At 35.2% G+C, this 21,241-nt stretch overlaps 1 protein-coding gene across 3 annotated transcripts; it reads right to left on the bottom strand.

Moving 5' to 3' along the window:
• Positions 1-6,335: 6,335 nt before the first annotated feature.
• On the bottom strand, positions 6,336-11,363 carry LOC111025062 (ankyrin repeat-containing protein At5g02620). 3 transcript variants are annotated; one of them, XM_022302914.2, is made up of 4 exons: positions 11,136-11,363; positions 10,270-11,016; positions 8,679-9,088; positions 6,336-7,623 (listed from the first exon to the last, which is right to left on the bottom strand). In XM_022302914.2, exons 2-4 carry the CDS (start codon positions 10,733-10,735, stop codon positions 6,760-6,762), a joined length of 1,740 nt encoding a protein of 579 aa, XP_022158606.1. In that variant the 5' UTR covers positions 10,736-11,016; positions 11,136-11,363; the 3' UTR covers positions 6,336-6,759. The 3 variants fall into 3 exon arrangements, with proteins under 3 accessions (XP_022158606.1, XP_022158607.1, XP_022158605.1); XM_022302915.2 differs by having other exon boundaries at positions 11,131-11,363; XM_022302913.2 differs by having other exon boundaries at positions 11,098-11,363.
• Between the last annotated feature and the right edge of the window lie 9,878 nt (positions 11,364-21,241).

Genomic DNA, 21,241 nt, shown 5'->3' on the forward strand with positions numbered 1-21,241 from the left:
GATTTGCAAGCTTGACAGAATGTAAAAATTATTGCCTTTATTTTTAGTAGCCACATAATGTAACATAATTACAAATATGGCAAAAGTAATTATAGTTAATCAATGATTGCTATCGTTATAGTTGAATCCACGGGTCCGATATCCCTTTTTTGATCAAGGATCGACATGCTACTGCCAAATCCATGTTTGAAAAGCTTGATGCACCCTTTGGTGAGAAAGGAACAAATCTCTACCATGTACAATGAGGTTCTCCCTCTAGGCATCATGTACAGCATCACCATTCTTTCTAACAAGATTAAGACAATAAGATGATTGGAAGGCTATCACGATTCTCGACTTTCAAGCGTTTAATGAGAGTAGTGCATTTCAGACAAAGGCCTCTGCTTCAAATGTGATGAGAAATTTGTTCCAGGCTATCGATGCAAGTGGAAAGAGCTTCATCAAGTCTAGGTGGTCCTCAACGAATAGGATGAGGATTAGACGATAGGCGAGACGAAAGGGGCGACACAACTGATTGAAAAGATAGAAGAAAACTTGAAACAATTTCAAGCAGAAGAAATGGCAGTGGTATCACTAAATTTCGATGGTAAGGATCGTTTTGCCAAAAATCATGAAAATCTGCAGATACATGGGCAAAAAAGAGGTAGTTGATATATAGTGGAGTATCATACGATGAGGAGGATCATTAATGAATTAGGACTAGTGGCTATGGGTCAAAAATGTTGGGAAATTAATTGACCTGAATAATTTCCCCTTCCACAGAAATATCCAAACACAACAAAAAATATGCAAATAAGAAGAAAACTGTAAAAGCACAAGAATAACGAACAGCAAATTATACTGGTTCACCATTTAGGGCTACGTCCCGTCTTCCACTCAGATGTTGGTAATTCACTAATAGGATTGGAATACAAAACACTCCCCAAAAATATTCCCTAGAGGTCCCAACAAAAGTCTCCTAGCTTCTAAGTATTATAATACACTATACTTAGGTACAAGAATAAAAAAAAACTCACTAAACCCACGGATACAGAATCCTTTTCAACACTGTCCACAACCACTCAAGTCCTTTTTATTTGGATTCTGTACAGATGAAACCTTAACATAATAGTTCTATTTATAAGAGGCCAAATATCTTAATTCTTATAGGAAAACAATATTGTAATCCTTATAAGACAACAATATCCTACTCCGGTAGGAATTGGTAATAGTGTTGAAAAATCATTTTCTTCCTAGGACATGAGATTCCTGTTTTGGCTCCATAATCCCAACAATCTCTCATTTGGAGACAAAGCGACAAATCTCTGCCTCCCACTGCATCAACAGTGTCCCATCAACTTCTTGACACCCTTTGTCAAGGCATAGTTCTGACTGCTATATCAATAAACTGATCCACACTACTCGACCCTACCCAAAATCTGTCTGTGATTGCTCCAAGACTGAGCAATCCTACGTGGTCTTATCTCCCAGACATCAGAGACACCACGTTCTCCCACTTGATTTAAGTGGTCTTTGTCACTTCCTTTCTCGATCGAACCCAACGACCTCTGAAGGATGATTCCTTTGATGACTTGGCGCTCCCACCCAAGTCTGTTTCCTTTTTGGAGACATTACCTTTGATTTCAACACCAACTGTAGTCTTCTCCCTCAATGCACTATCTCGCCTATACAACTTCATCAGCTCGCTCATCCGTCTGACAATTGGAGTATTGTTCCGAAAGTCTACTGAACACCTCTCTAAGCTGTTCCCCTTTCCCCTTTTTCTACTTCCCAACTGTTGTACTTGAACTGATGGCAGATTTCTTGATCTGTCCTGACTGTCAATGCTACTGATTCTTTCAAGTCTCGCCCTGAACCATCTGCAGCTACACTTTACATCCTCTGTCTCTCAGATCCCTTGGCAACCTTAAACTCAGACACATAAACAGAAGATCTCTTGTGGCCTGTTGCCACCACCCTGGATTCCCTCCTGAGTTTCTAGCAAGCCCCACTAAACTCGCTGTTGTAGCTATCGTCATCTAGCTTCCCTACGGATAACAAATTAAATCTAATGCTAAAAATATACCTGACGCTTGTAAAACCAACTTGGCCCCTTTGCCTGTCTTTAAACAAACATCTCCAATTCCTCTCACCTTGGAGATACTCTCATTCCCCATCTTCACTGAGCCATAATCACCTACAGTAAGAGATAAGAATCAATGTCTGTCTGAAGCAACGTGCAGTGATATTGTAGTGTCTACTATCAACTGGTGTACAGATACGTTCCTCTGAACACAAGCCAGAAACTCTTCAATCCGTTCTTCTTCTGTTACAACATTTGCAGTATTGTTCCCCTTCTCAAAATCTTCTTTGAACTTCTTGCAAAAGCGTTTAACGTGTCCCTTCTTGTGGCAGTAAGTTTACACTCCACTCCCCCATTGGAACTCCCACTACCCCTACTATATCTCTGCTGCTGCTTCCCATTGTAATTCACCTTTGCCTTTCCTTTGTTCTGAGCTACCAAAGCTGATTCAACCCCGTTTTCTACCCCTGAAGTAGATGCAGACATTTTCCCTAATTTTCTTCGGGCTTCATTAGATAACGCGACATCACAAATAGCTGAAATTTCAAGCTATTTTCCCCTAATGAATTCGACACTGCAGTCTTCATCGTCTCCCAATTGTCAGGCAAAGACGTCAACAATCCCATAGCTTTCACCTCCTCTTCAATCTTGACACCTATCCCTTCTAATTTGTTCAAGATATCGGTGAGCTAATTAATGTGGGAATTTACCGAGGTTCCCTCCTCCATGTGGATATTAAAATAATTAATCCACAAAAGTATTTTTGTATTGGCAGAAAGTTTTTCATACCTGTCTTGCAAAGCCTTCAATAATTCTTTCGCTGTAGTCTCTTTCGCCACCAAACTACAAATATTCATCGATAACGACATTTGATGTTCGCAATGGCCTGCTCATCCATCTCACTTCAATCCTTATCTGTCATCCTTGCTGGTCTCTCCCCCAAAGTCTTGTATATCTTCTTTCATGTAAAAAGATCATTTACCTGCATCTTCAAAAAACTGAAATTTTCCTCGATGAACTTCAGAACCCCTTCATAGTAATAGTGTGCATGATATTTGTCTCCCATGATGTTGCAATCTTATAGCTTTGATACCACTTGTTGGGAAATTTCTCATTCCATAGAAATATCCAAACACAACAAAAAATATGCAAATAGGAAGAAAACTGTAAAAGCACAAGAATAATGACACAGCAAATTATACTGGTTCACCACTAAGGGCTACATCCCGTCTTCCACTCAGATGTCGGTAATTCACTCATAACTGTTTAAGGATTGGAATACAAAACGCTCCCAAAAATATCCCCTAGATGTCCCAACAAAAGCCACCTAGCTTCTAAGTATTATAACACACTAAACTTAGGTACAGGAATAAAAAACACTCACTAAACCCACGAGATACATAATCCTTTTCAACACTACCCACACCCACTCAAGTCCCTTTTATCTGGATTATGTACAAATAAAACACTTAACATAAGAGCTCTATTTATAAAAGGCCAAATATCCTAATTCTTATAGGAAACCAATATTGTAATCCTTATAAGACAATAATATCCTACCCCCAGTAGGAATTGGTAATAGTGTTGAAAAATCTTTTTCTTCATAGGACATAAGTTTCCTGTTTTGGCTTCATAATCCCAACACAAAGGGACCAAGGTTAATTAAAAGGGAATTGGTTCAAATTCCATGATGGCCGAGGTGCGCGTAAGTTGGCCCGGACACACACGGATATCAAAAAAAAAAAAAAAGAAAGAATGGGGACTATTGAAGACTTCATCTCTAGGTAATGTTTAGATGGATTGGCTTGCTTCTGAGATCGGATTTCAAATTAGGGAACTGGGCCGTTTAATTATGGGGAGACTGTAGTTTGGTATGATCTCAGATATCCCTTAAATCGTTGATTAAATTGGTGGGCAAAGATGAGCTATTAGTTGAATTAACGCCAAATGTTGATGTTCTTAGCAATTTCAAGTGGAAAATTCAGGGTATTTTATGCCAATTTGCCACTACGTTGGACCCTCTCCTTGAACTTTCACCTGTATGTAACAAAGATCAAGCCATTGAACAAATTATGGGCACACCAGTGGTGAATGTATGTCTCTACCGATACCCTCAGTTCCAAAAAGCTCGTTAAGGTGATGTTATTTGCCAGATAATTTAGCTGCGCAAGAATACTTTTTCAAGCTCGACATTAAGAAGGACAGAAGCTGGCGTTTTTGTATTGACTATCGCGCTTGAGAGGAGTAGCCCACTTATGTTATAAACCCTTGTTAGGATCCTTTTCTTTTCAACGTGGGATCTTAAACAGTACCGTATTGATGCAAAATCAATGTTCCATAACCTTTTTTTAGTCATTCTCTACCTATCACACCTAAGTAGTTTTAAAAAGAGTGCGGTATTCATGCAGAATCAATGTTCCAAACTTTGTGGGGGTCATGGAGGAGTTTTAAAACATACCAACAGTCAGTTTATTGGAAGGGGATGAAGACTTGTGTTCGTTCGTTCATTGTTGATTGTACAGTGTGTCAACAGGCAAAGGATTTATCCTTAGCTCCTGTTGGCCTCATTTGACCATTACCTATTTCGAATAAGATTTGGGAGGATATTTTCATGGATTTTGTGGAGGGATTGCCAAAACCAGGTGGATTTATATCTTGTTGTGGTGTCTAAATATGCTCATTTTCTTTCGCTAAAACATCAATTTCTCTCGCGTCATTATTTTAAAATTATATTTATGATCAATCACAAATTTACATGTGTACTCAAATCAATTTTAAAATCTAAAAATCAAATTATGTCGGGTCTTTCTTATGATCCTTCTTATGACATCTCGGCTAATTAGATCAACTCATGTAGAGATTTGGCTCAAACCCATCAAGCCGATGAGAGGAATACTCATATAATACCTACTAAGACTCTATAAATAGAGGAGGTCACCTCTCGTTTGAGGGGAGAAGGATTTGGATTTAGAGCCATCAGATCCTTCAAAATCAAACTTGTAAAATCGAAGACTATGAGACCTTCAAGAATCAAATCTTCTCCTTGCATAGTCAAAGAACTTCATCAAACTTCATAGCTGAAGAGCTCCAAGCTCCATAGCTGAAGAACTTCAATAAGTTGAAGACTTCATCGTGCTCTATAGTCAAAAAATTACAAGCAGAAGAACTTCATCAAGCTATAAGCCTATTAACTACTTCAACAAACTGAATAACTCTTCAAAAGCTACAAGTCGAATAACTTCATCAAGCTAGAAGTGTAAGAACTTCATCAACAAACCAAGGTCTTCAATAAGTTCAAAACCGAAGACTTCAACAAACTAGGAGCCGAAGGCATCAACCTTCGTCATTCAAGAACAAGCTCACAAGCCCACAAATTAAAGTTTGCACCTCAGAGAAAGCATTATAGGATTATACATTAGAGATTCTAAGGATTATACGTTAGAGATTCTAACACTAATACATAAATACAAATTAAGTTGACTTATTTGGAGTTTCTATTCGCCGAAATTCCTTGCAGACAGTTACTATTGCTGGTTTGTTTATTACAGAAATAGTGGGGTGTCCATGGAGTATTGTTTGGGATAAAAATCAAATTTTTACTAGTCTATTTTGAGAAAGTTGTTTTGTGAAATAAGTACACGACTCAATAGAAGCACAGGGCAGACAAAGGTTGTTTGTAAGTTGAGCTCACTCTTCAATTTCAACATTCTTGATATCTCATTCATCCCATGGGAAATGTGTGCATTATTCCCATGGTTTGGTCAAGGTGATAGTCTTTTTTCTGACCTTCTAACAGAGAGTTTAATCCGTCAGAAAAAAAGGACACAAAGAAGTTTAAAAGAAACCAATGTTGCGTTTAAAAAAATCAAAAAACAAAAAAAAAAAACAAAAACACTTGCCAGTTAGTTACATATCGCCTTAGAAAACAACTAAAAGTGGGGGTGGAAAAATTCGAACTCGTAACTTCTTAGTGAGAGACTGGTATCAATTACCTTTAAGCTAGCTTATGTTTGCAATACCATTTCTATTTTAGTTACTCTAAATTCTTGAATGAAAATTAAAATCTAAACAAAAATTATGATTGCCGGATAAATGAAAATTTTTCTCTTGCTAATCTGATTGAGATGAAAATCTTACACTGGGAGACTGATGAAGAACCTCATTCAGGCCTTCAAATTCCCATAAAACAGGACATATAGGAAAATTGAGAGCAGAGGGTATGAATAATATTTAGGCATCTACAAACAAGTGATGGTACGAAGATCGAATGGAATATCTACAAACCCAGTATGTGATGGTATTGACATCGATCACCAGCAGCGGTCCGTACAACCGCTAATACTTGCATCAAATATATGAACTGGCTACAAGCATCGGTTTTGACAATCGACACCATTATCATCTGGTAATGATAGATATATATAGCAACTGATCTGTTACATAATCTAATATCTTGATATCATTTGCATTTAACTTCTAGTATTTATTATCCGCAATGCTATGCGTCCTTTAAGCCGGATGCAAAAAGATCGTAGTAGGCTAACATGGACCGACTTTACCGGTGTTATATCTGGTCGAGTAGTCCAAGTTCCCAGTTTCATGTCTTCAGCTTCATAGTGGTTGAAGACCAGCATCATATGGCTTAGTCAGAAACCAGTTATTCTGACATGTTTGTTCTTCTCTCAATCTCAATCACCTTAAAGTGCATACATTCTTTTGTATTCATTATTCAACAACTCCGATTCTGATGCAACAACAGACATGGAATATGAACGGGATCGGCTTTCGCCTCGATTTATACTTCTCAATTTCGACTCTTCCATCCTGTGTTGAATGACGCAATAGCACATGGAGCCAATTGTTGTAAGCATTATTGTGCTACCGATCACAGTTGCACAGATGGCAAGGGACTTGTGGTTTGAGCCAACAACCACATAAGTAATTGAAATAAAGGCAACTGATATGCAGAGGCAAGCCAACCACATGAGCTTGTTAATCACAAAAACAAGCTGTCTCTTTGCCTTCTGTTCAATCACAACTACAGATGTCTGGACGACCACAACTGCCAGGGAAATGAACAACGCCAAACTGTCAGAGACGAAGAAAATGATGAAGGCTGCACTCGTAGCAATATGCGCTTGTCCCAGAGTAGAATCATTCGTTTTATCCTCAACAAACTGGCCGGGCACAGTGAATATGGCAGCAAAAGCTACAGTAGCAATGAGAACAGCCACAACAGTGGCAGAGTTTATGGCATTGTTGAGGCCACTAATGTGAAGTTTCTTTAATCTTTTGGCAATTCTCTGAACCCTAAAACCAGTTTGGCGGGTCTGCTGTAGTTGGGACTCAACATCATGCTTTATGTCGCTAACCGTCTGCTTAAGTTGTTTGGCTGCACTTCGGGGTTTGCCCTGGTCTTTGGAATTCACTGCCCCTGCTTCCTTCAAGATAGTTGCAAGTTCTGAATATCCGAATTTCTCTGCAATGTCCAGTGGGGTCTCTCCATTCTTGTTGTTGGCATTTATGTTGATACCATTGATAGATAATAGGCAACAAACATTCTGCAATGATATGAAAGATCTCAAAACAAGGCCAAGACAGTAGTAAGAGAATTAAAATTCAGAACTGAGAACTTCTATTTTTTTTAATAATGGGAGGTTGGAGCTTTGTTCTCCTATACCAAGGGACGTCTGTGCCCGCCTCAAGTGTCTTTTTTTTTTTTTTTGTATTAAGTTCACCGGAAGGTTCGAACTTGAGATTGAGATCTCTAAGCTGGTAGGAACCAAGAGACCCCAAGCCCTTGTCAACGCTTAGATATGTAAAATGGACACCAGCATTTTACTTGGTATGCAATAGAAAATGCATAACAGGAGATCCGAAAGGAAATTCGCCAGTTTGTGGGAAGTTCAAGTTCTCAAAAAAGGTTAGTTTCTTCCTTAGTTGGTAGTTTGTAATCAACACTGTTAACGTTGATTTGAACATTTTGTTCCTTTTCATTAGAAGTTAGTATCTTGTTTAAAAAAAAACACTGTTAATGTGATCAAAGATTTTTCACTATCAGGTTGAGTCCAAACTGGGGTGTGTGTTGTGCAAGAATGTTTTTTTCGGAGGATATGAATCATCTGCTGTGGCTTTTGCCTTTTCTGACTTCAATGTGGGTGGCCTTCTATAAGTCACACGGTTTCGTTTGATATCAGAAAGGCTTTTATCCAAACTCCTCCCACCGCCCCCCCCCCCCCCCCCCCCCCCCTTGCATATAAAAAGATGAAAAATAATTTAACGATTTAAATCACTAAATCATAACAAACTATACCTACACCACAGACCATATATCACAGGCGCTTTTGAAGGTAATAAAATTGTTTGACACCCATCTCTCTTAAGTAATTGGATTTTCAAGGTTATAAATTTACAAGACACTACATGCAATAATTACCTGTGGCTAAATGTAAAATCATCTTTAACGTCGCAGGAATTAAACAGAGAGATAAATCGGCTAATAAAACCAAGGTCCTAAGTATAGTATATATTCCACATCAAACTAATGAAAGCAAATTTTTGTCTATTGGATACTTTTTCAGGCTATGAACATAAACAAAATAAGCTGTTAAACTACCTGCATACGTCTCTTTGATACAGCAATATGCAATGCTGTGTTTCCCTTGTTATCTTCCAACATCAAAATTGACGGATCAGGCCTTAGTAACTCCATCACAATCCCCTCGTTCTGCCCTTTTACAGCCATGTGCAGTGGGGTCTGGCCCTTCTTGTCCATTCGAAAACCAAGGCTTGGGTCCTTGCTTACTAACAATTTTACTACTTCAACATGGCCCATTCTTGCAGCTGAATGAAGGGCAGTCTTACCATTGTTTCGAGCAATCTTAGCAAGTTCTGAGTCTGTTTCAAGAAGGAGATTTACCACATCGATGTGTCCCTGCGTAGCTGCTGTGTCCAAAGCAGTTGAGTTGACTGAGTTTGTAGTCATGGCCAAGTTGGGGTATACTTGAAGAAGTTCCTGCAACACCTCTGCAACATTTCTTAAATCAGAACGATTTCAAGAAGAGATAAAATCATTAGGAAAAGAGAAGATTGATAATATTACAAAGAGTAATATCCTGAAGAATATGGCATCTTGTGATTCTGAATTTGCTATTTCAGTCTTTCTTGTTGATAAATTTGAAAAGGTGATCTTGTGAAAAGTCAAAAGTAAATCCAGAAAGTAAAAGGGGGAGCAGACTACAACCAAAAATCTAGTTGTCAAGTAAAATTTTGACACAAAATCCTATGCAATCAGAGAATGAAAGGTACAGGTTTCTGTAATGCAAAAATATACAAATATCGTTTTGACACAGAGAAAGGGATTACTATAATGGTCAAATATATAGTCAGAAAATATGCAAAAACTAAACAGTTAAGTATAGTTTTGACATAGAGAAAGGGCTTTCTATCATGGGCAAAAAAAACCAACAATAAAGTTTAAGGTGAAAAACTTCCTCAGATATTCGTGATATTGCCTTACATCAAGATATTTGAGATACATCTAAACCAAGAAAGTTTTAAGTCAATAATGCTGATGTATTTATATGCTTCAAAGAAACAAGTTCAATGTTTTTCACTCTAAATTTATGATTTTTGTCCTGTATTTTTTTGCATATCCATCACTTTCTTAAAAATTAAATAAATAAATAAATATTTGAACTCATTCGTTGTGCATCCAATGATTGTTTGATAAATGTTCATGAAAGTCGAACACATGTCTACTATGCTTGACAAGTGTTTGACGCATGGTCAACAAGTGTCAAACTCATATACAATTTGCTAAACTAGTTTCGATTTGTGACCATTGTGCTTAACAAGTGTCTAACGCATATCACACACAGACATGTTATCCAAACTAAAGTGTTAAAGCTCCACAAATCTCTTCGAGAGTACCGTCATTCAGGTGCACGTCTATAATAAAGGCAGTTCACAGCTTCCATAATCAATGAAAATGATAAATACAAATTTTCAATTAAAAAAATGGAGTGAAGTGCTAATTAATGCATCGAACAGCCACAAACTATTAGGCAGTTGATAAAAGGTCAAGCAATATAAACAGAAATTTCTCAAGCAATAGGCATCCCTAAAGTCTTTACATTAAAGGACTTGTTATTATGATTGAATGCGATATATGCCTGTAAAAGCTTTAATCCCATGAAGTTTCTTACCAAGATGGCCATGCTTTGCTGCAACGTGGAAGGCATCTAATCCATTTTTGGCGGCCATAAATGCAGTCTCGAGGTCCAAATATTTCAACATCTCTGCAACGACAAAGTCATGGCCGTTTTCTGCGGCCGCATAAAGAGGAGTCTCTCCTTCCAGATTCTGCTTTGACAATAAACCATTTGACTCGTTTTCATTAACGCAATTCTGAAGAATCTCTATGACTCTCGCTACGTTTCCAGCTCGTGCTGCTAAGTGAAGCGGTGAGTCCCCACGTTTCCCCGGCGATTCCTTCGCCTTCTTCCTCTCGCCGCCCATGAAACTCAGTTGCCTCTCCATCACCATCCGGAAGCTCTTCTGCTTCTCCATGAATCCGCGGAAGCTCTTCTGTTTCTCCATAACCCCCGCGCGAGAGCTCGACTGCTTCTCCAACGAAATTTCTTTGAAACTACCGAGTTTCTCCATGATCATATGCAGAAGAACATCGAGGAAAACGAGTTTACAAGTAAATCTGAACTAAACCGAGCTCCCCTCGATCAAAAACCGACAGTTGGATTTCTCAGCCCCAAAACTGGACGCTATTAGTCCATGGCGGGCGGAAAAGCACAGCACCAGAGATCGATCAAGATCAACGATCGAATTCCAGATCGCTTAAACTGGGGACGAATAGAACAAAACCTTCAAAACAAATCGATTAGGTACTTCCTTGTTAATCCTTTGAATTCCAATTAATCCAGTTCAAAGCCTCATTCCTGCAAGAAACCCCAGTTTAAATTTCACAAACTGCAAAAACCCAGGAAAAAACACAACCATAGATTGGGGAAAATCAAAACCAGAAAGCAAAGTAGCAGTTGCAGAGTAAGAACCAAACATCAAATCCGTCGGGCTTGGGCAGGAGGTTCCAACCCAAAAGCCGCATGTGTAGCAGAAAGAAAAGTAGGTTGAAATCTGGAAACAATCAGATTGATTAGAAGGGGGAAAACGTTTTGCAGGCAGCGGCAGCGGATGAGAAATGGAAGATGATGAAGCGAAGAGTATTTTTCTTGGTATTTTTTATATATATGGAATCGAATACAGCCAAGGAGAAGGAGGAAAGGAGAAAAAGGGAGGAGACAGGCGTTAGATAGTGTCAGTAATGTAAGTTCGTAGTCCGCAGTGGAAATATCCAAAACCAGCATTGCCACACGAGCCGCACGTGTCTGCGTAAAACAAGGGGTTTGGGATTGGGTTTCTATAATCCTGTCTTATGCTTTGGTTTAGAATTTGGTGTGTGTATCATTGATTCTAAACACCAAAAACAACAACATTCATTTTAACCCTCAATTGGGTGGCCTCTATTCTTTTTTTTCCTTAGATAAATGTTGTAAACTTTCAAATGTGATGCAATTTTTACTTCTAATAGATAGAAAGATTATTGACAGTTATATTTTCATCCACGTCCAATAAATTATAAAATATATTTGCTGTAGACTTGATAGGATTAGAGTTCTTTTTTTTTTTTGTTTTTGAAATATGTAAGCTTTGGTAGACTTATTTAATGTTTATTTTATATTAAGCTTGATTATGTTTATGAAATTAGTGAGTTTTAAATTTTTATATTGTTATTTTGTTAAATTTGGTGGGTGAATCGATGGAAAAATGAATAAAGGGCAAAAGTTACCGTACATTTTTGTTTTTAGTACAAAAGTTATCATACTTATCTAAGTTCAGAGTCTAATTTGATGAAATTGAAAATTTTGAGCGAAAATTGATACAACGTGTCATGCTCAACTAAGAAAAAAACTCAATTTGGAGGAATTGCAGAGCCACGAAAATTTCTTTCGAGGAATGGGCCGATCTACAACTCTAAGCTCCATATTATTCCTTTCATGCAATATATCTTGGAGGAGTATGCATCTGGAAGGAAATAATCTTTACATGGGAATGAAAGAAGATTATGAGTAAATTTTGAATATTTTTTTTAGAAGAAAAAGTACGTTTTAGAAATGAATATGATTTTAATTTTGATTGGTATGGATTAGTTGAGGTAAATAAATTATAACAAATTTAATAAGAGTTAAGTAGTTTTAGGTTAGGTTGGTTTTTTTATCAAATCAAAATCAAAAGGAAAAAAAAAAGTCAAAATTGAGATCGCGTAGCTAAATTTGAGTCCACTAAATAAACAAGTAGATTGTGTTTTTTTCTTTTCCTATTAATATTGAAAAATGGGTGAACGTGGGTCAAATTAGTTTTGGAGTTCAAAGGTTTTTTTTCTTTTTTTCCCCAAGGTCATGTATATTGCGAGAAAAAAAAAGAAGGGATTAGTACATAAATAGTCTATTTAGAAATCATAATTATGTAAAGGATGGAAAATTATAGAATTTACACAATCTCTAATTAGATGGTATCCATCACACAAATTACTATTATATATTTAGGATCTATCTTAATATTAAATAATTATTAAAAGCTAGAATTGATAAATTGAGAGGTCAAATCCAAGGATGTGCTAATGATACTTTCCAAAAAAAAAAAAAAATCTCAAAACCCTAAAAAACATCCATTTTCGAAACCCACCAGTTTCGTCTTTTTTTTCTTTTCTTCCTCCGACCCTCCGTTCCTCTTCTGCAACCGCCCGTCGCTATCTGGCTTCCTCCAACCCTCTGTTCCTCTTCTCCGACCGTCTGTCGCTATTTCGCTTCCTCTTCGGCCGGCTCTGCTTTTATCCCCTTCTTAGGAGATTTCCGTCGGTTCTTTTTCTCCGATCGTTTCTGCCTGCCTTTGTCTCCGGCCAACGTCTGCCTGCCTTCATCTCCGACCGCCTCCATTTTTTCTCAGTCGCTAGGGCAGTTCATCTCCAGATTGAAAAAGGTTTGCGTTCCACGGATGTTTTCAATTTAGTTTATATCCAGATATATTCGAGGGTTGTAGTTGGAGGGTGAGTTGCTAATAGTGATTTTAGGAAATTTATATGGAATTTAGTTTATATCCGGATATATCCGAGGGTTGTAGTTGGAGAGTGAGTTGCTAATAGTGATTTTAGGAAGTTTATATGGAATTTAGTTTATATCAAAATTATGATAATAATTTATGGAATTAAATATTTTATATTTAAAAAAACAAATAACTATAATAAATATAAATACAATAAATAAGGTAAACTCGGAATTAAAATAAAATCCTACAGAAATCTTAAAAGTGTAAAATTAGAAAAGTATATACATAAATAAGTTTCTAAAACAATCCACCAGACATTATTTCAAAAAGAGATAATGTCTTCAGATGGCTGTTTTAGAAACTTATTTATACAAATGTCTAAAATTTTCTAATTTTACACCTCTAGATTTCTGCATGTAATATTTTATTTTAAGTCCGATTATACCCTTATGTATTGTAGTTATTTGTTTTTTTTTAATATAAAAGATTTAATTCCATAAATTATTATTATAATCTTTTAATTATCGTGGGTCCCACAAAATTTTCAACCATTCAGAACCTTAATTTACTACTTCAAAAAGATTCATTTTCTTTATTTACCAATATTATTAATTACAAAAATATCCAAATCATTATCACCCCTTCTGTAATGACCTAACATCTTCCGGTGAGCTTCTCACTCTCCAATTACAACCTTCAGATATATTCGGATATAAACTAAATCCATATAAACTTCCTAAAATCGTTGTTAGCAACTCACTCTCCAATTACAACCATTATATATATCCGGATATAAACTAAATTTCATATAAACTTCCTAAAATCACTGTTAGCAACTCACTTTCTAACTACAACCCTTATATATATCCGAATATAAACTAAATTTCATATAAACTTCCTAAAATCACTGTTAGCAACTTACTCTCCAACTACAACCTTCAGATATATCTGGATATAAACTATTTTCCATATAAACTTCCTAAAATCACGGTTATCAACTCACTCTCCAACTACGACATTTGGATAAATCCAGATATAAACTAAAATTCATATAAACTTCCTAAAATTACTTTTAGCACTCACTCTCCAACTACAGCCCTTAGATATATCCGGATATAAACTTCCTAAAATCATTGTTAGCCACTCACTCTCCAACTATGACACTTGTATATATCTAGATATAAACTAAAATTCATATAAACTTCCTAAAATCATTGTTCAACTCACTCTCCAACTACAACCCTCGGATATATCCAGATATAAACTAAATTCCATATAAACTTCATACAACCACCCCCTTTTTTCTGACGACACCCAAGCAACGACAAACTCGTGACGACGCAACCCACCATAAACGATGATCTGCAGTAGCTGGCGATGCGTTTCCAGATTCGAACAGTAGCGGTGGTGACATCCCTCCACGGCGGTGTGACTCCCTTGCATTAGCGACGTCCCTCCATGACATCGGTTCTGCAGCGGTGACAACACACATGGTGCAGCAACCTTGCGATTCAAATCTATAGTAAAATCAATTGCAAAAATCCCCAAAAAATCTAGAATTTTTTGGCATGATTCAAATCTTCTCCCTCCATTGACTCTGAAACTCCTTTGCATGTGATCCTTTGGTAGCTGTTTGCTTTGATCAAAACTTTCAGCACAAAAAAATGTTCCTTATTGTTGCCGGGAAAACGCTAGAATCGCAACAAACTTCCACCGATTGGATGAAATGTTGGAAAAAAAGTTGAAGAAGGCAAAGGGAATTTGAAATCCCTTTATGTTTTTTCCTTAAGGAAGTTATGAGGTGCTATAATTAAGGGATTTCAATTTTGAGATGATTTAGGGATTTCAATCCCCAGTAAATTTGATTTTTATTGCCCTAAAATATCAATTTTCCATGATTTGAAATTTTATTTTAATTGTTTATTAAATATGTATTCAAAGCCAACTTGGTAAAAAATCATAGGGATACCATCCTATTTGGGCCAATTTTATGACAGAAGTGTAAAATCTTAATAGTCAAGTCATTTATGTAATTTGATTACTCAATTGTCTATTAGTGTAACTATCCCTTTCAAAAAAAGGAGGATGTTATAACTTGAATTAAGGCCCAACATAACAAAAGGCCCAGGGAAAAAATAACAAAAAAACAAAAAGGGAAATCCTTACAAATGGCTATACACAGGTTATCGTTAAGAAAAATGGCCAAAGTTTTTCTAAATTGTATGGCATGACCAAAATTGGTTTCCTAAAATTTGGGGAGGTATATAATTTCTTATTTATCCCTCCACACATTTCATGTCCATATTGCCCTTGCAATCTTTCTCCATTTTACCCATCCACGTTTTAGGCCTCCCACATTCCCTTAAATGTGTCCCTAACTAGCAATGTTATAGACTTAATATTGAAACCACCTTAACTACAAAATCTACATAATTCTTAAAATCTTTCCACAAAATCTACCTATATCATACTTAATATTGAAACCACCTTTAACTACAAAATCTATATAATTCCTAAAATCTTTCCACAAAATTTAAACCACCAAATCTACATATATGATTCAAACAAGTTAAAAATGTGTTTAATTTTTTTAAACAAACCTAACTAATTGGTTTGAACATTCCACTGTAATCAGCAACCTTAAATACAGTGTTTCTTTAATATTCTTACACAAGGTATCATTAATCCCCACCCATTTTATTTTTACATTTTTTCAAGAATTGAATCAATCAATGCGGGAACATTATGCGATCATTATTAGCCACGGTTTTAGTTGGGAGGAGTACAACAATTATCAAGGGTTCATTATCGGGCACGTTTCAATTCCATTCGATTCCACCCTACAACAACTCTGTGAATGTATCTCTAGAGATTTTCATTTTCCAGAAGGGAAAAAAATTATACGTCTTTCACTTTTCAGAAATGGTGCTGGCAAGTCGATAATTATGAGGCTGTTAGTAGATAGGGACGTGACATGTGCCATACCCCTATTGGCGGATGTTAGGTGCAGCAACTACTGCATAGTTGTAGATACTAACCCCGTATATAACACCATCTACAGGGGTAGTGAAAGTTCAGACGCCGAAAATAAATTGAAAACTATCTGCAGAAAATAGCCATATTTTGCATCACATAATCTTTCTTTATCACTACATCGGAATAAAGATCAATGCATAAAATATCGCAAAAAGGTAACCAAAACCAACAAAATCAAAAATGCATATTAGCAATCAAGGAAACATATATTAATATTTACCCAAGAGGAGATACAATGCATGTGTAAATATATTGCTACTAGAGGTTATCTCACAAAATAAGCAAGAGACGTCAATACAACGGGGTAGATATAGGATTCTATAGAGTAGATGGCCATTTTGACTGGGTTATCCTTGTCCATCAACATTCATGACTAATATGCCACGATTATTACATTCTAAGAAGCTGCATTTTAATCCTTGATATATGAGAATTAGTCATCGAGTTACTGAAACATTATTCGAAAGAATCTTCCTATTGCAGCAAACCCAGTTTCTTAGAAAATTAGATTATTAACGAAAAAAGAAAACTCCACAAGATTCAATCATTGAATCAAGCCCAAAAAACATTCGTCCGGTAGAACCAACAAATAAGAATGTTTATTCCTAATATTGTTAAAATTAATTAGTTCCTAACGAGTATCAATTAGTACCACATATTATATTCCTAACGAGTATCAATTAGTTCTATGGGAATCTAATTGGATGTTCTTGATTTTTTTACAATAAATTTTAAATGTTTAACAATAAAATGGTTTCATTGAGCTAAAAAACATCAGAATTGAAAAGTTCCAGGTACTAATGATATTTATTGAAACATCAGAATTGAGGTCTGGGTTTAAATTTTTTGAAATTTGAAATTTAAGATGAGATTTAAGATTGGAAATTTATTTAATTTAATTTAATTTAATTTTTTTTTTTTGCAAACTAAACTACCTGACAATCTAATGTTAACAACATTTTTATTATTTATTATTTAATCTAAACAATATTTTCAATATAATCTCCCCAACTGACCATATCTACAAGGTGTCCTAAAAACATGTTGTGTCCAACAAAATCCCTTGAATATCGGAGGTTGCTAACAAACGGTCAATTATTTAAACCTCATTTATTTAAACAACATTCAAAATCGATCGATGAATACCCTTGTTGGATAACAAAAACAGTGAGGTTTGGAGTATTACAAAACAGTCGATTACAAAAAAAAAAAAAACAGTCGACTACTTACCCTTGAAGGAGAAACGTCGAAGTTTGGAGGATTTCAAAAGGAGGATTTCAATGGATGATTTCAAATTTTGATTTCAATGGATTTTGTACCCGAAAGCTTCAAGGGATTTTGCCGAAGGAATGCCAGAATCTAAAATTGTGATTTTATACCCAATTTGAAATCACACAAGGATTTCAATTGAAGCTTCAAAATTGAAATCACACAATCACCTAGAATTTCAATTTTTGATTTCAAGGGATTTTGCCTAAAGCTATCCACCCATTGAAATCAAGGGATTTTGATTTCAACTAGAGGAATCAGAGATCACGAAGCTAGGAGATTGTGCACCCTAAGAGGGACACCGAAAGCTTACCCGAAGGAGGTTCTTTAGGTTCTAGCAAGAATGGGAAGAGGGATGCCGAAGATTGTGTACGCCGAAGAGGGACGTCGAAATCTTGAGGCGCACGAAGCTTGAGGCGCACGAGGCTTGAGGGGCTTGAGACTTGATTGAATCAAATTTTATTTGATTTTAGGAAGGAAGAGTTAGGGCAACTGTGGGAAGGAGTTAAAGGGCAAAAGTGGGAAGAAGTCATTTGAGTTGCCTTCCCTTACATAATGGATCCTAACATGGTATTAATCTTCAACTACTCCATCTATATTTTTATTCAATCTTTATTTTTCCACTTTTCTAATTTGATTTTACGTTTTTTTTAGTCTATTTTACACTTTGATTCAATATTTTTTTTTTATTTCAAAGTATGCATTCAACAGATTTTATCTTACCTTTTTTAAATTTCTAAATCTAGATGTTATTTAAAATTTTTGAACGGTATAATTTTGATTTACTATCTTGTTTCCTAGAATTTAGGTGTACTAAAGATTTTGATGATGAGTATTTTCGTCACAATTTTATAGGGGCAGTGTCAAGATAAATTTACCTATTTTGATTGGAGGGTAAATTTGTCCACATAAAATCTCGTAGTTCAACTCTAACTGTCGTTTAGCCATTTTCGTGATATCTGATTATTTTGGCCATTTTTCAAATCAAACTATTTAATATATCCATTTCTCTAGTTGCCCCAAAGAAAAACAAAAGTTACGAACTACAAACTTGAAAAGAATAAATAGCTCAGTTATAAAAAATAACGTTCAGCCTTCGAAATGAACACTATCACGCCAAGTGAAAGCAAGAGCTAGCATAAACTTCATTCTGGACAATATGTGATATAACTGAAGTTGAGTGATAGACACCTCTATAGATTCTAGAATTACGTTCTCTACAAATATGAGATATACATGTAGCCTCAACAAGCCTTCATAATTCACATCTAGGTGACCGACCTGTACTAATACGATAGATCCACTTTTGCTCTGTACACCTGGACAAATATGATCTGAAGAGCTTATTGAAGCAATCATACCACCCCATACAAGATTGCTAAAAATACAAACAAAGAAAATATGGTCTGGAGTTTCAATCACATCAGAACAAAGGACACAAGAACCTGGACTATAAGGACACCAAGAACGAAGACGATTACGAATATCCAACCAACTCAAGAAAGAATGTCAGGGATACAACCAAAAAATCAAATCACATGATTCTATGGCATCTGAGCGCCCTTAGGGTGAAGAGCATCTCTGGAACTTAATTAACCAAGTGCAACTGCCATGTCATATATACAACCCACGACATTCTTAGGATATGAGCATTTTGGTGATGCAAACACAGTAAAATACTCATACCCAATAAAATACTCATACCCATTATTGTAGAACCAAAAGGATATTTTATGAAAATTCTAATGGCTAGCTTCACCCAACCCCATAGCCATTATTAGAAATGTAAACATAGTCACACCTTAGTTAGAAGAGGAGAAGATCCACACTATATATACAAGTAAATATAAGTGTGGGGAGAATTAAAAATAATAGAGGTAATTGAACTAAAAAATAAGAAAACAAACAGGCAAACAATTAGGTTGAGGCGCGGGTATCTCACTTTGGTGCAACTATATAATTAAAAGTTATTTTAAATGATTAATATATGAAGTTTAAAGAGAAAATTTAGAGAGTGAGAGGCAAAAATTTTAGACGATTAAATAAATTGAGATAGAAACTAAAAAATTTAGAGAGAGATTTTAGAATTAGTGAATTTTAGTTAAATGAGTTGATTATTATTATTAGTATTGGGGTGGGGGATTCGAACTCATGACCCCTTGGTCAGAGACGGGTGCCAATTACCGTTGACCTAAATTCATTGACGAAATGAGTTGATTGTTAGTTGATCTAAGGGTCTTTTTGGAAATGATTTTAAAATTAGTTATTTTTGTAAAAGAGATTAAATAATATTGATTTTATGAAAATGATTTTTATATAAATATTTTAATGTGTGGTTAAACACTTTTTCAAGTAATTTTTATTAAATTAAAAGTGATTTTAAATGATTAATATGTGAAGTTTAAAGAGGGAATTTGACAAAAGTTTTAGAGAGAAAAATTAGAAAGGAAAAAAAACTTAGAGATAAATTTTAGAGAGTAAGAGACAAATATTTTAGACAAATAAATAAACTTTTAGAGGGAGACTACAAAAATTTTAGAAAAAAAATAAACAAAAAAGATAATAAAGTTAGAGAGTGACAAAAAAATTTAGAAATAAGAAAAATAAAATTTCACAAAATTTAAGTTGAAAATAAGGTGCAATAGAAAACAAATTTGAAATTTAAAACAACTGGTCTAGAAATACGTGCGATGTTGGTGAAATTTTGTAGTTCTATTTTAAAGTGTATATATATAAGATCGTTACAAGTTCTAATGAAAATTTCATTTTATGGAAACAAATGACAGAATCACAATTTAGTCGAATTGTAGTAGTAGTTGATCATTGTGATGACAGTTAAGCCATCTTTGATTGCAACAATTAGGCTCAAAGTGGAAATGTTAATAATATCACGGGAAACTGCGAGAATGAAAGAAGAAAAAGTTAAAACAATTTGATAAGTGATTGGTGAAAATATTTTGAGAGTGCAAAAGAGAGATTTAGCACAAAAAAAAATATAGAGAGAAAAAAGAGTAAATAAAAAAAGGATATATATATATATATTTTTTTTTTTGCTTAAATCATTGTAAAAGGAGTAAATAAAAGTATTTTATAGCGGTAGAAAATGAAAGAGTTCCAAAACTTTTAAAGTTACAAAAATTTTGATATTAAAAACTTAAATATAATTAAATGTTATAACTATTCAATTAATTTGAATTAAAACAAAACTTTTTTTTTGACGGGTGAAACAACAGATAGAAACTAAACCAGAGAAATAGCATAATTGTTAATAATATCATGTCCTGTAATGTCAGTTGTCAACCAACATCATACATATTAGATGTCGGTTTCCAAACCGACATTAACCCGGGTGTTATCGTATCATACAATGTCGGTTGTCAACCAACATCAATAAAACCGACATTGTATGTGTTTGATGTCAGTTATTTCAATGTCAGTTCCAAACCGACATTAACCTGAGTGTCATCGTAGCCTACTATGTCGGTTGGTCGATAATGTCAGTTTCAAACCGACATTGATTGTTCATATAATGTCAGTTAATAATCGACATTAATAGAACTGACATCGTTCTATAGCCAACTGACATTGTTTATATTCACAATTACAATGTCAGTTGGCTACAATGTCAGTTCTAAACTGACATTGTTTTACTAAAAACCTGAAACAAAAATATTAATAAAACATTGTACATACCATAATACCAAAAAGATCTGTATCAAAATATTTCCAACCAAACAATCGTACAAAAATAAATGA

The sequence above is a fragment of the Momordica charantia genome, assembly GCF_013281855.1.
Source record: "Momordica charantia cultivar OHB3-1 chromosome 4 unlocalized genomic scaffold, Mcharantia_2.0 BLBB01000004.1, whole genome shotgun sequence".
Classification (NCBI taxonomy): Eukaryota; Viridiplantae; Streptophyta; class Magnoliopsida; order Cucurbitales; family Cucurbitaceae; genus Momordica; species Momordica charantia.